At 43.3% G+C, this 13,532-nt stretch overlaps 1 protein-coding gene across 1 annotated transcript in view; it reads right to left on the bottom strand.

Moving 5' to 3' along the window:
* Positions 1–5,786: 5,786 nt before the first annotated feature.
* The window catches only part of MED14 (mediator complex subunit 14), a 34,546-nt gene continuing 26,800 nt past the window's right edge, over positions 5,787–13,532 (bottom strand). The window contains exons 25-31 of the mRNA XM_054291295.1: positions 13,299–13,481; positions 12,394–12,629; positions 11,514–11,693; positions 11,242–11,349; positions 10,677–10,802; positions 9,876–10,065; positions 5,787–6,360 (exon numbers count right to left, since the gene is read on the bottom strand). Of these exons, the coding sequence (XP_054147270.1) occupies positions 6,287–6,360; positions 9,876–10,065; positions 10,677–10,802; positions 11,242–11,349; positions 11,514–11,693; positions 12,394–12,629; positions 13,299–13,481 (1,097 nt within the window). The 3' untranslated portion in view covers positions 5,787–6,286. The remainder of the gene's footprint in view (positions 6,361–9,875; positions 10,066–10,676; positions 10,803–11,241; positions 11,350–11,513; positions 11,694–12,393; positions 12,630–13,298; positions 13,482–13,532) is intronic.

Below are 13,532 nucleotides of genomic sequence, written 5' to 3'. Positions count from 1 at the left end.
AGCCCATCCCGGGGTGCTCCAGCCATGGCACAGTGAGGGGCCAGCAGTGATTATCCCTCTGTGCTGGGCCTGTCTGTCTCACAAGGATGTTGAAATCTTTGAATGTGCCCAAAGGAGGGCAACAAAGCCGGTATAAAGCCTGGTAGGAATGTCCCGTGGGGAGTGGTTGAGGATTCTGGGCGTCTCCTTTGGAGGAGGTTGAGAGGCAACTTCATTGTATCCTGCAGCTTCCCGAGGAGGGGAAATGGAGAGGGAGGCGTTGAGCTCTTCTCCCTGTGGGAAGGGTTCAAACCCCACTGTCAGGAGACATTTAGACTCAACATCAGGAAGCATTTCTTTACTGAGAGGATGGTCAAACACTAGGAGAGGCTTCCTGCAAAGGTGGTCAATGCCCTGAGCCTGCCAGTGTTTAAGAGGCATTTGGGTTATGCCCTTAACAACGTGGTTTAAATTTTGGTCAGCCCTGAATTGGTCAGGCAGTTGGAATAAAAGATCACTGTAGGTCCTCTCCAACTGAAATAGTCCCTTCCTATCCTATCCTATCCTATCCTATCCTATCCTATCCTATCCTATCCTATCCTATCCTTCCCCTGTAACCTCTAGCAGCAAGGTGAGAGCTCACACGCAGAGCAGCACCAGAGGCAGCAGCACAGCTCCCAGCCCTGTGCCAGGCTGGATCTGGCTCTGCTTTTTGGGATCACCATCACAGAGATCTGTGCTGAAGGCACAGCAAGGCCCAGCCTGGCCTGCGGCCCCCAGCCGCCCCCTCCCTCCTTCTGCTGCAAAATCATCTCCAAAGGACAGGAGTGCTTTTCTCTCTTTTAAATGTTGCTTTGCCAGCTTGCCAGCTGCTTTCAGCAGCATACTTGTCACAGAGGAAACCTCAAAACTGAAGGTGCAGGAAGGAGCGTTGTGCAGTAAGGCAGGGCCGCAGCGCCCTGGCCAGGCCGGGGGGCTGCAGGTGAGGGATGGGGCTCCCTGCCCACACACACCAGCATCACAATGGGGAGATTTGAGCTCTTCAGGGCCACGGTCAGGCTTCCCGAGGGTGGGCAGGACTCCTCTCTGTTTCTGATCAGCTGCCGTGACCCTGAGGGAGGTTGGACATCCATGAGGGAGGCACAACATCCATGAGGGAGGCACGATATCCATAAGGGGGACTGGACATCCATGAGGGAGGCACATCCCCGTGTGGGGCACAGAAGAGGGAGGGACCCCTTCTTGCCTGACCCCCCTGAACTCAGGGAGCTGCCTGCCTTAACACAGGGCAGGGATGTCAGCAACCCCCTTCCCACCCTGGAGCTTTCACAGCCCCATTTTTGTGATTTCTGACGAGCCCCCCCTTCAGCCGCTGCCCTCCAAGAGTGCAGGTGCGGGTGACGCTCCCGGCGCTGTGGGAGCCTCAGTGCTGCCCTTCCACTGCCCCGTGTGGAGGTGGGGATGGCAGGAGGAGTAAAACCAGCCCATGGCAAGGCTGAGCACACGTTCCCCGCTGTGGGAGCCCTGTCCCGCCCAGCAGGGACACGTTTCCCGCAGCATTTGTTGCGGTGTGATGTAATAGTCTGTCTCAGTTATCCCGGTTCCTTCCCCAGGTGTGCCAATCACCTCTCCCTTCCCCTCCCTTGCCCCTGCTGAGTGCTGTCCGTCAATCTTGGCATTCCAAGTTTGGATTGGCGAAGTTCAAAAGATGCCTCTCAGCCCTAGGGGACATTGGGCCATCCAGGTGTCATTTGTCCCCTGAGACTCCCTCCCTTTACCTGGTTGGTGGGATCCCTACCCCTTCCCTCCTCCTCTCCCTGGGATTAAAAGCAAGCAACCACACGGGGAATTCTGTTGGAGCTGGTGCTGGATTCAGAGGCCTGTGGGCCAGAAATAAAGGTCTGGATTGAAACCCTCCAGCAGAACCGACTCCTTTTTCCTTCACTTCGCCTAAAGTCTCTCTGCCAGAGGTAAACCTGAGCTCCTGCTTGCCTGGACTTGTCCCAGGTGCCAGCTGCAGCGTCCAGCCAGCCAAAGGTGTCTGTGGGGTGAAACCACCACAGCTGCCGCCTTTGGTCAAGCAGCAGGGCCCAGACGAGCCCAGGCATGTCCTGTCCAGCTATATTGGTATTAAATTCCAATAAACATTGGCTGTGAGCTGAGCTCTCCAGCAGCCCTGCTCCAGGGGCTGTGCCTCCAGTGCTCCGGAGGCCCCTCCGAGCTCCTGTCCTAGGGCACTGTGAAAAATGCGTATTTTATGATTGGCTTGTGGCAAATATTAAAATGAATATTATTTGTGTTGTGTTAGAAAGTAATGCTGTATTAATTCTCTTAAGTAGTGTGTTAAATATAGTTTTAGGTTATAAAAAATGTTAAAATAGAAACTATGCTATGTGGGATACTTTTTTTAAAGAAAGGACTTGCAGCGAGATAGCAGCCACAGGACACCTATATCTTTCAGAGAAAAATAATTTATTGCCCCATTATCAGAAGAAACGAACTTCTTCCCGCCTCAAAGGTGCTGTCAGGATTCAGAGGAAGAAGTTGACAATGACCAGACAGAATCTTGTGTTTGAATGGAATTTATGCATCATGTATGAAGTGTATGAATATGCAACAGGTTGTTGTTTTTAAGGGTTAATCCTCTGTTAACGTGTGTCCTTTTTCGGGCTCGTGCTCACAGAAAAAGGTACCCGGACGTCCGTAACTCTTTGTCTCTATTGTCTCATACTGTCCTAATTCAAATTGTCCAAATTATTATTACTCTAATTGTATTGCTATTTTTATAACCATTTTATTACTATTAAACATTTAAAATTTTAAAACCAGGTCTTTGGCGTTTTTCACAGCAGGGATTGAAGCTGCCCAGGCTGAAGCTGCCACATCCGTGCTGCCGTGCACAGCCTCACCCAGCCCTTCCCTCTCAGCATCCCTTATCTCCCGGAGCAGAGGCTGCACGCTTCCTGCCAGAGCCTCCACCAGGGTCATTTCCCAAAGAATTAATTCCTGCTCTGGAGGAACGTGAGGAGCTGGGAGTACAGCACGGTACGCGGTGAGGGGCAGCTCAGCACCTGCTCCCGGAGCCAAAGTTCAGCCCTAAAAACATTCCCCTAAATAATGATCCACCCGCGGAGCAGCAAACCCCCGGCGGCTGCTGGAGCACCTCCGGAAAGCGTGGCGTATTTGAAGTCAGCATGATTTAATCTAAATGTGAAAGTCTCAATTACATCGCTATTATGGGGTTACACAGAGTCACTGCTCGGTAATTACAGCCTCGATGCTACATATGGTTAATACATTTCAATTACAAGTTAATTTATTAAAATACATTTTTACCTTAAAAAGCTCTGAAATTCTGTGGTAGATGGAAAATTTGGGCCAGGCAAACAACTATAACCACTTGAGCTGAGATGGTCAGTGTAGCACAACTTCTGAAGTGACACCTTTGACAGACTAATCAAAGATCTGATTGAAATGACCCAAATACTCTCCTAGTTGTCTATTTTTCATACAGAAGATTTTGCTTTAAAATGCCTGTGAACCACAGTAACTTCCAACTGACAGATGAAACCGAGCACATGCCTAAAGACAAACTGCAGCTCGTAAAGAAAAACAGCTTCTGGTTTTATGGAGCTTTGTTTTGTCTCAGCAGTTTATCATCAGAGCTTGTTTCCCTGCAGCCTTTGTAAACTCAGTTAAAAAAAAAACATCTGCAGACTCAAAGGCGACCTGTGGAACACTCAAATGTGGAAAGATAACAAAAATTAAAACTTAAGTTTCAAAACAAAACCCCCATCACCTCACCTTGACTCCACTCCTTGTCTTGCAATATTTGCAGGGCTCAAAAAAGCATCTTGTCTATTTTCTATCTTGAGGAAACCTTTAATAGGATCAGTATTTGTTATCTGGAAAGCCACAAAATCTATGGCTGCCATTGGGAATGGCTTTCTGGACACATAAAATGTGTTTCCATCTGACACTGGCTAACATTTCTAAGCCAGAGCTCTGGATCAGCTCAGAACAACTGTTTTTCCTCTCTATAATTCCATCATTCAATAACTCATCCTTGTCCCACAGGTGGGTTGATCAGGAACTTAGAAACCTCTAGAATACTGAAGGATGTGGAGTCACTGCAGCACTTTCAGTGAAATAAATCGACAAAGAAATACACCATAAGGAAGAAATCTACAAATAGTCCCAATGCAGCAGGTGGTCACATCATCTGGCTGCCAGAAAAAGGGACTGAACACATGGAAAATGAAACTTAAAACTGAAGTTGTAAATACACATGGAAAACAAAACTTAAAAGTGCAATTGTAAATACAGTCATTGCTTTGAAAGGAACAAGTGTCTCTGGTGAGTGGGAAATGCTTCCTTTTAGTAGTAGTGCTTACCTTAAGAATTTAATTTTTTAGGAGAAATGTTTAAAATGTGGTGTATGTTCTGAGTGCTGTGTATAATGTAAAACAAAATTCAACCTTCCCATCATCTCGAGTGCCAGTCCATAACCATCTGGCAGTAGTTACATGGTTTGTTTTCTCTGCCCTGTGGGGAGGCCTCTCCCCTCCCTTTTATTTCCAAGTGCTGAAGCTCTGCTGCCACCACGCTCAACATTCCCTGTCCCTTCCCACAGGGCAGCAGGTACTGCTCACGTGTCAGGAAGCTGATTTTGGGCATGGGAATGCTCCCACCTCAAAACCAGACCAGTGACCAGAACAACAGCCAGTGTTTGTCAGACATCCTTGTGACAGCTCTCATTTTTAAAACATTAGTTTAGCTGTAAAAAGGCAAAAATATGGGCTCTTTCCAACTGAGCAGCAGCAGCATTTAAAAACTCAGGTTTTCACTCCAGGGGATGGGTTTTGCTGTTCAGAAGCAGAAGCTGTATAACCATCTGTTAGATACACACGGGTGAGAGCAGCAGTGACACAGAACCCATTCTCAAACCACAGGTCCAAGGCTGAAATCTGAGGTGGGCACCAAGCAAAAGGTGATTTCTAGCAGCAAGAGGTTCAGAGAAAGAAGCACTGTGACAGTCATAGGAGCAAAGGGCAGCCTTGAAGACAGCAAGGCAGGCTGGAATATATTCACTAAAAGATATTTAAAATTAGTTTAAAGCATCCTTCAGCTGAGCAGGGAGCTGCCAGAGCTCTGCAAGGGCAGGGAGGCAGCACAGCTCAAAGTCACTGTGGTAGGAAGTCACAAAACCACCTGCATAAAAATTTGAAAATACTGATCCAGGAGGTTAAATGACATTAACTCCTAAGAATGGACATTTTATTAAGTTACAAGAGCCTTCAGTCATTACTGACAGTTATCTACAAACATCCAATTCAGGAAGTTAAGCCTGAGGTTGTTTCTTTTTTGGATCATCCTCTCCAATTTTGTGGTAGCAGGTCCAACTTCTACCTTACCTGTCTCTAAGTAAGACAAGAGTCTGTCATTACAGATTACATAGAAGATGCAAAAGGTTCTTTCTTCCACTAAGCTTTGCTTTTGGGACAGAAGAGATGTAGCTCCTGGTATAAGAAATGAAGCACCATTTTAAGTAGTTACTGATTATTTTTACAACCAGGAAAATGAACAAACTCTGTTCTGCTCTGATTTGGAACAAATGGAACCCAGAGGATAAATAAAGAAAGATTTGTTTGGGTTTTTAAGTCAGCAGCACATGTGTGTGTATAACCAAGATCACATAAAGAGATAGTGCAGGAAGTGTGAACATAAGAGATCTGATCAGTGGCTAAAGGGGAAAGGAATAAAGTTTAAGATGATACAACATCCAGTTTAAGATTTTTTAATCCAGTTTATTAAATATTGCTTTTTGGGGACATGTTTACAACAAGCCCAAATAAATTGTTTAAGGATTCAAAGCAGTCATATTAAAATACAGCTTCAATATAAAGTTTGTCACAGTTTTACAGTATTCAAAAATGACAGACCTGCCTTAAAAAAAGACTATTACACCAAAACATAAGAAAAACAGAAAAACAAACAAGTTTGGCATTTTCATAATCTTTATAGTATAAAACAGAATATTAAATCTATTACCAGCAAGCTGATACTTCAATCTATTACCTAGTCTGAAGTGTCTCCCATTAAAACACACTATACAACAGCACTATACAAAAGTCGTGGTGATACTCATGTGATGAAAGTGCATCCCTGAAAGTTTGCCAGTTTATAGTTAGCTCTTAGAAAAAAAAGGTAAAATTAAAACGTCCTCTTTTAATTGAAGGCTTTATTTTATTTTTTTTAATTTTTTTTTTGCTGTTTTGTCTCACTTTCAGCCTTCTTTTAAAAGTGTCTAGGGACGCCCCCCAGGGGGCAGCGTAAGATTAACCATCAAATCACGAACGGCTGCAAATATTGTGCATTCACCTGGAATAGGGAAAAGAGACAGGTTAGCACCGCGCCCCTGACAGCCCTTCCTCACTCTGGAGCAGGGAAAAGAGTCAGGTCAGCCCCACACCCACAGCCCTTCCTCACTGAGCCCCCAGGGCAGAGCCCAGGGAGCAGAGGCTGCCGCTCCCAAACCCCAGCAGCCTCCAGGGACGTTGGGATCTGTGGGAGTTACCAGCTGAAGCAGCTCCAGCTTTCCCAGCAGAACTGCTCTTGTTGCTGGTGGAATTGCAAGTAGCTCTTAACTTTTAATTGCTTTTGAATGTCAGATTGAATCTATGCTAGAACTGATTGCACATGGACTGTGGTCGGATTTTTTCTGTATATTATTAATTAAGAGCACCTCATCTTACAAAAAAAATAACCCAACTTTTTCAAGTTTTATTTCTATTGACTGCAAGCAGAAACTAAACATTTTGAAAGACTCAAGTCTGAAACAGCTGGAAGATGTTTTCTGTCCTAAGCTTAGTCTTGGAAACATTTCTATAATTCCAAGACTGGGCAATCTGTTTCTTTCAACCAAATTGCTTTGGCTCTACCCTTGACATCCAAACTGCAAAATAAAATACAGAGCAGGTGGACTTTGTTTCAGACAGCTGAGATTCAATACTGAGAGGAAAAACCAGCCACAGCTACCCCACGTTTTAAATAGCACTTGTTGACAAAAACACACACGTTCTGAATAGCTTAAAGAAGTTAAAACCAATAGAAGTGAAAGGGTTAGTAAGAACAACAAAAGATGAAGCAACAGGCAGCTGTGATTTTCATCTACTATTTCCTGCTAAGAGAATACAATTAGTAGCCACTGTTGTAACCTGGTCACTGTGGGCTGAATTTTTCCTGCATATTTCAAGAAATATCAATTAGAAGACATTGAATTTTGCTGCTGAAGGAGCAACAGTGTGAGCAGAGAGAAAAGAGCAGAGCCTGTTGGGATGCATTAATCTTAACTGCCAGACTAGGGATTCCCAAGATTATTTTGGGCAAGTCATTATCATATCAAAGCTACAAATCTGGGCTAAATACCATCCACTGCATCACTGAAAAACAGACACTGAAAAATGTTTAGTTGTGAAGTGCTTTAAGAATCATCACAAATCCTTTGAGCTCCTCTCTAAGGGTCACCTCCAGCATCCATAGGGACTTTAATTTCCTTACCAGATTGATGTCCACTACATACTGTAGGTTTTGGACTTACAACTCAAGTTTAAGCTTTTTATTGCAGGGCATTGATTTCCTTTCAGTTCATACAAGCATTTCCCCAAAGTAAAGTCTTTTCTCCCATGGAGGCATAGGTAAGGTGGTTTTAGACAATGTGTACTCACAATGAGTCAACACTTTACTGTTAAACACAGCAGAATGTGTTTGCCCACAGATCTGAAAAGAAAACTCTTTCAAAAGAACTTACTTTTCAGGCACTACCATTTTATTAAGAGGAAAATTAAGCTGAATACAAAATACTTTCTCACAAAGAGAGAAAGGTAAAAAAGATACAGCCAGAACAAGGCAACACTGATTCCAGGTTACAACAACAGTGCCAGTAACATCAGCTGTGCACGATGGGAGGCCCTGCTCCTTCCTGACTCAAACAGTGAAAAATTCCCTTAACCAAGCAGATTGCAATTAGTGCAGCAGAGAGCTAACAGGTAGGAAAGTCAGGAAAATCCTGGGTACAGCACAGGAGCAGCAGAAGAGAAAGGAGCATCAGACAACAAAGGACACACATCTGGGATCTCCCATGTCCTGCTGTTTTAAGAGAAGTCTCCCAGCTATCTACTTTCATCTGTTGGCTCTCCTATCACCTTTCAATAGTCAAGAAAAGAAGGTATTCTTCTCTTTGATCAACTATAATTATTTATGTTTTGACAATAAAAACAGAGGAAATTGCATTTCAGGTGTCCTCAGGGAAGATCCTACTTTTGCTGGGTGACGGTGGAAATAAATAAAATCATACAGACTCATTCTTTTTTTTGGAAGTTAGAGGAAGGACTACTAGAAATTTCCTCTGCTCAGCCAGCTACATTTTCCTTTGCCTGGACAAGGTTCTGCTTGTGGCTCCAATGCTTTTCCTATGCTTTTTTCCCCCATCTATACTTTGCTCCCTGTACTGGATTCCAAAACTGCTTCAAAACTTGCACGACAAACAAAAATTGTCCATTTTGATCTATCTAGTGACCATCAGAAAACATCTCACCACCCATCTCCAGAGCAGCTTTGACAGTAACTTGCTCTGCCTGTGGTATTTTATGGTATTTTGTGGAGGGTTTACTTTAAAGCACAACTCAGGGCAATAACAAACAGCAAAACAAGAACCTACCCCTCCCCACACCAGGGGAACTCTGTGGGGAAGCACCTTCCAAAAGCAACACCTGAAGTTTAGTTAATGTATTTTGAAATAAAGTGCTACACAAACAACAGCTCTTTTCCACATACAGAACTCCTACAGGAAACTCCACATGCCCTCATGGTTATTTTCTCTCCTATTTACCTACACTATTACTACATGTTAAACAGAAAGTGCACATTAATTTAAATCCCAGCACAAGCTTCAGAAATGTATGCATATCCACACCAATTTAAGGTAAACATTGCTCATGTTCTACCAATCAAAATAATCCGTCAAGCATAGTTAAAATTACTGCATAACAACGAGATGAGTAATTATACAAAAGAGAAATAAGAGTCAACCTCTGGATTCACAACTTCAGTCTATTCACTGGGTTACTGGAAAAATTATGTTCTTCATCAGAACTGAAAGTTACTGTTCTTATGAGCCATCTGTGTACTAGGACCCCAAACCACTGCTAACAGACAACATGCTGCCCAAAGAACCTGCTACTGTTCTTCCATGTTTTAGATAATAAAAGAAAAATAAAAGGTATGACAAACAAGAGGGAAAGCAAAGCACAATGCTGCTCACAGTGCACTACCTACAGGCCAATGAACACTCAGAACAACCTAGCTCAAACACTTCACAGCACGTCTGGGGGGCAGAACTGTATGCACCTCTGCTAGTGGACATACTGGCAAAGGAGTATACAACCACTGCAATTACTTTTAAATCATTCACAGCACAAGTTCTGGTAACTATTTTAACATCCCTTTACATGCTACTGCTAAGCTGAGTAACTTCATAATTAACCATGAAAACTGACACTTGGCCATAGCGTATTTCTTGTGACTCATTCTAGGCCCATTTGTCAAAAAGTGTGACTCTTACTGAGCAGCAAGAGTTGGGCCAACAAGAGGTGGGTGCATTCTATCACTTGGGCAGAACAGCACAACCCAGCCTGAATCATCAGTGCAACTTTCTGCTGTGTTGCCAGTACTTCCTATTAATTATGTATTGCCTGTCACATCAGGAGTTTGTAATCACTAAAGAAGTAAGATAGAAACCAAGAAGAATTCAGACTTAAGAGAGGTTTAGTTTTACACTGGAGATTTGTCACAGATGTCTGGGTGAAGAGAATATATCTACTGGACATGTACAGTACCTGGTCGTGGTGAATTCAGTTCAGCAAACCTCTTTAGAATATTGCTAACCATCATTGGAGCAGCAACAGAAGAGTTCTGCTGCCTGGGAATGTCAGCCTGTTGCGTTGTACCCGAAGCCATATCATAAATAATTGGGACAATAATACTAACAGCTTCCTGTGGGACTGTTGTTTTCTGTGTTAGCTGAAGCTGTGGGGAAACAACCCAAAAAGTGTGTTAAATGAAATGACCATGTACTTCAGTGCAACTTCTGATACAGATAAACACTCCAGGCCTACAGACAGCATGTACTCCCACCCCTGTTTTCAAACATCAACTCTGTTACACAGAAATTATCAGTCAGGTGGAGACTATTGTCTTTTGAAAAGCAGCCCACAGTGAGCATTGCCTGGGGCACAGCACTAATGTAGATTTGTTCTGAACATCTCATCCCTCTCTCCTCTCCCAGCACCACTAATGTGCACTTCACCCATCTAGGTGGTTCGTGCCTCGAAGAACAACTAAACACCCACAAGGAGAGCACTTGAAAATGCAGCCCAGAGGGAGCTGAACTTTATATACTGTCAACATCTCTCCAAGAACACGAAACACGAGGAGCTGCTGTGCTTTAGTAGGAAGGAGAGTAGGAATACAAACCGAACTCATTACAAAAGAGATTGAAGCAAATGGAGGATTCCAAACAGCACAACACTTTCAGCTATTACAGCTGTCAGATACAGTGGGTTCATGTTTTGCTATGAACTCGTGATGATGTCAGAGACATGCAGGGTTAGAATTTTAAAAGAGATAGCTCTACTTACGAAAAACAACATTTTGGATTTCAGCACAACAGCAGGTGTTCCTGGAGGCGCAATTGGTGGAGCGCTGGGAGGGATTGTTAAACAAAACTGCACGTTCCATTTCAGCTGACTTGCCTGGTCAGGGAACTGCTCAGAGAGAGAGCAGCACAGAGAAAGAACAGCAAAGTTCTCATGTCAGTGATATACACAGCTATGAAACAGGGAAGCACCACAAAGTACAATGTGCCTCTTTAGCTAAACCTGCAGATGTTGCCAGGTTTAGAGAAATCAGAGTAACTCTGAAAGAACTGAGCACAGTAACACAATCAGAAAGATTCTGGTCAGTCTATGCATGTGCCTGTTGTAACATGTCTGCAGTTCCTTAAAATCATGAGTTTAAATGAGGAAATTTTGAGTGTTTCCAGGAAAGTTAGCAACAAAATGAAAACTTCTCCAATAACACTAAATCACTTATGTATAAATTTAGAGTAATTTGTGTATTTGTAGATAAAGATACATCAGCTTTTTTTTCAAAAATATAACAACCAAAGTTGGGTGAATTAAATAAACGGAACAGATGACTTACCAGCTCCAGTTTCATGATGTGTACACAGTCCCTGAGGATGTGTGTGGGAGCCCCTAGTAACTTGGTGAAGGCTATCAGGGTGTTTGCTTTAAAAGGTGGTCCTGCAACCTAAAGAAAGACACTATTTATTAGTTCCTATTTAGATAATAAATATGCAACCAGCATGCACAGCTCTTACATATGCCAGTGAAAGTCAGCAGGACCACTCAAAACAACACCAGAGATTAAAAGCAAAGCATGAAAACATCAACATGCTTGATTTCAGTACATACCCTTGTTTCAAAGAACTTCTCCAAAACTTGTAACTCCTCTGATTTCCACTGTCCTGTATTTTCAGGTGTTACTTTCAGCTGCAAGGTCTGGTTGGTTTTGGGATTGAGAGCAACCCTGCATTTCAGTGCCTCCGTCTTAAACATTATGACACCTGGTTCATTGGAGTTTATTAACTGTAGCTGCATAAAAAGGAGATAGACAGTCAATTAGTCATTCATTAAATGGCATAAACTCACACACAGAGACAGACACACACACAGACAGACACACTCTCTCACTCCCTCCCCAAATTGTAGTGATCAACCTCCCTTTCCAGAAAGAAACACGTGATATTTTAATACAGGTAAATTTGCCTTGAGAATTAAGTTTACGCCAGATTTGGCTTCTTTCTGTCAGTGAATGCATGCCACAGAAGTGAAGAGGCACATTTGTCTGTTCCAAACCCTAAAGCAACATTCCCAACTGAGTATTAACATTAACTAGTAACTCACTTCTCTGGAAATCCTGCCAAGAAGTGCTATCCACAGTAATCCTGTGGCTGTTCTAGTAAACTCCCAATGGACATGCTAAACCCAAAGAACCCACAGCATCTGAAACTTAGATCATATACTTGGTCATAGACTTAGATCTGAAACTTGGTCATAGACTTGCTATTTTAACAATTACCAAATTTCACCTGACCAAATCTAATTTGTGTGGAAAAGAAGTGGAACTAGAAGATTTCTCTAAATTTTGACACTTTGAATGGCAAAAATCAGAAAAGTACAGCACAAGCCTAAAAGCAAACAGTTATTTTATTGGAAGCATTTCAGTTTATGCCTGATTTAAAAGACACAGAGCAGTCACATACCCACAGGTCCATTCAAACTGAAACCCTACCGTTTCCTGCTGAATGATCCTCTGAAGATGCCTCCTCATGATCACTGACCCAAGGAATCGCTCAAGAGGGGAGCACAGATAGCTGCCAGCTAGTCCTGGCACGAGCCCAGGGGTAGGAGAGGGCAAGAGCAGAATATTCAAGGCACTGTGGGTGAGGATTGTAGGAATGGATGCAGCCCAAGAGCGCTGAGGTAGTTTCCGAGGGGGAGGCATGCTTGTTGGCATGATTTGGGAACCTGTGGGGACACAAGGACTTGCAGTAAGGGAGGATTTAAGCTGAAACATTTGATATATGTTCACTTCAATGATCTCTATTCATAAACCCTCTGGACCAAAGCTCAATCCTTCTTATTTTAGAATTTGCCTGCCTAGTGATAGGCATCAGACAGACAAGGAATTAGTTTTGACCCTGACCCCATGCAAAGAGTCTGAGTAACATTAAAACCCTCCTCCCTTTTCCTCTTTCTGCAGCATGCCAGCAGACAGCAAGTTTGCACAACAAACTCAATGGGATGTAAAGATGGCTAAATCAGTCGTGCAAGAGCAGCATCACAAATCTATGATGTGAAAAGTTAGTATTTGGGTTGGCAAATGTGCCTTTCATTGCTCTCACTCTGAAGACTTTTCTCTTAGTCATGGAGTTCAATAGTTTCAGACTGATTTCTGCACTGCAAGAAAAGCTATCATCAATCCTGCTGACATTTATGCTGTATGCTTTAGGTCACTTTTCCAATTTGTTATTGAAGATTTGAAGTAGGACAGAATCAAGGCTTCATTTCCTTAGACATTTTACTGCACAAGGACAGTAAGGACTGTTAGACTTACATAAGAACTACCAAAAAGAACACAACTAGAAATATTTAACATGAGTGTTTCACAGTTATAACACTGATAAAGAAGCCTACTTGTTCCAGCTCGTGGGGAATGAGAGGCATCAGGGATAGGTGAATGAAGGGAAGGGTTGGCTGGTGACATTCCAGGCATCCGTGCTGCTGGTGATGGACCAGAGACCTGCGGAGATCCCGGCCAGTTCCCTGCACGCTGACTGGGTGACATCATGGTGTAGGGTGAGCTTGGGTCTATGGTACCTACAGATGTTACAAGACCATTATTATTTCTTTAAAAAGTAAAAGGCTTTC

The sequence above is a fragment of the Melozone crissalis genome, unplaced genomic scaffold, assembly GCF_028551555.1.
Source record: "Melozone crissalis strain CALT ecotype California unplaced genomic scaffold, PUWL_Pcris_2 ptg000090l_1, whole genome shotgun sequence".
NCBI classification, from domain to species: Eukaryota; Metazoa; Chordata; class Aves; order Passeriformes; family Passerellidae; genus Melozone; species Melozone crissalis.
This window is presented reverse-complemented; position numbering and strand designations above follow the sequence as displayed.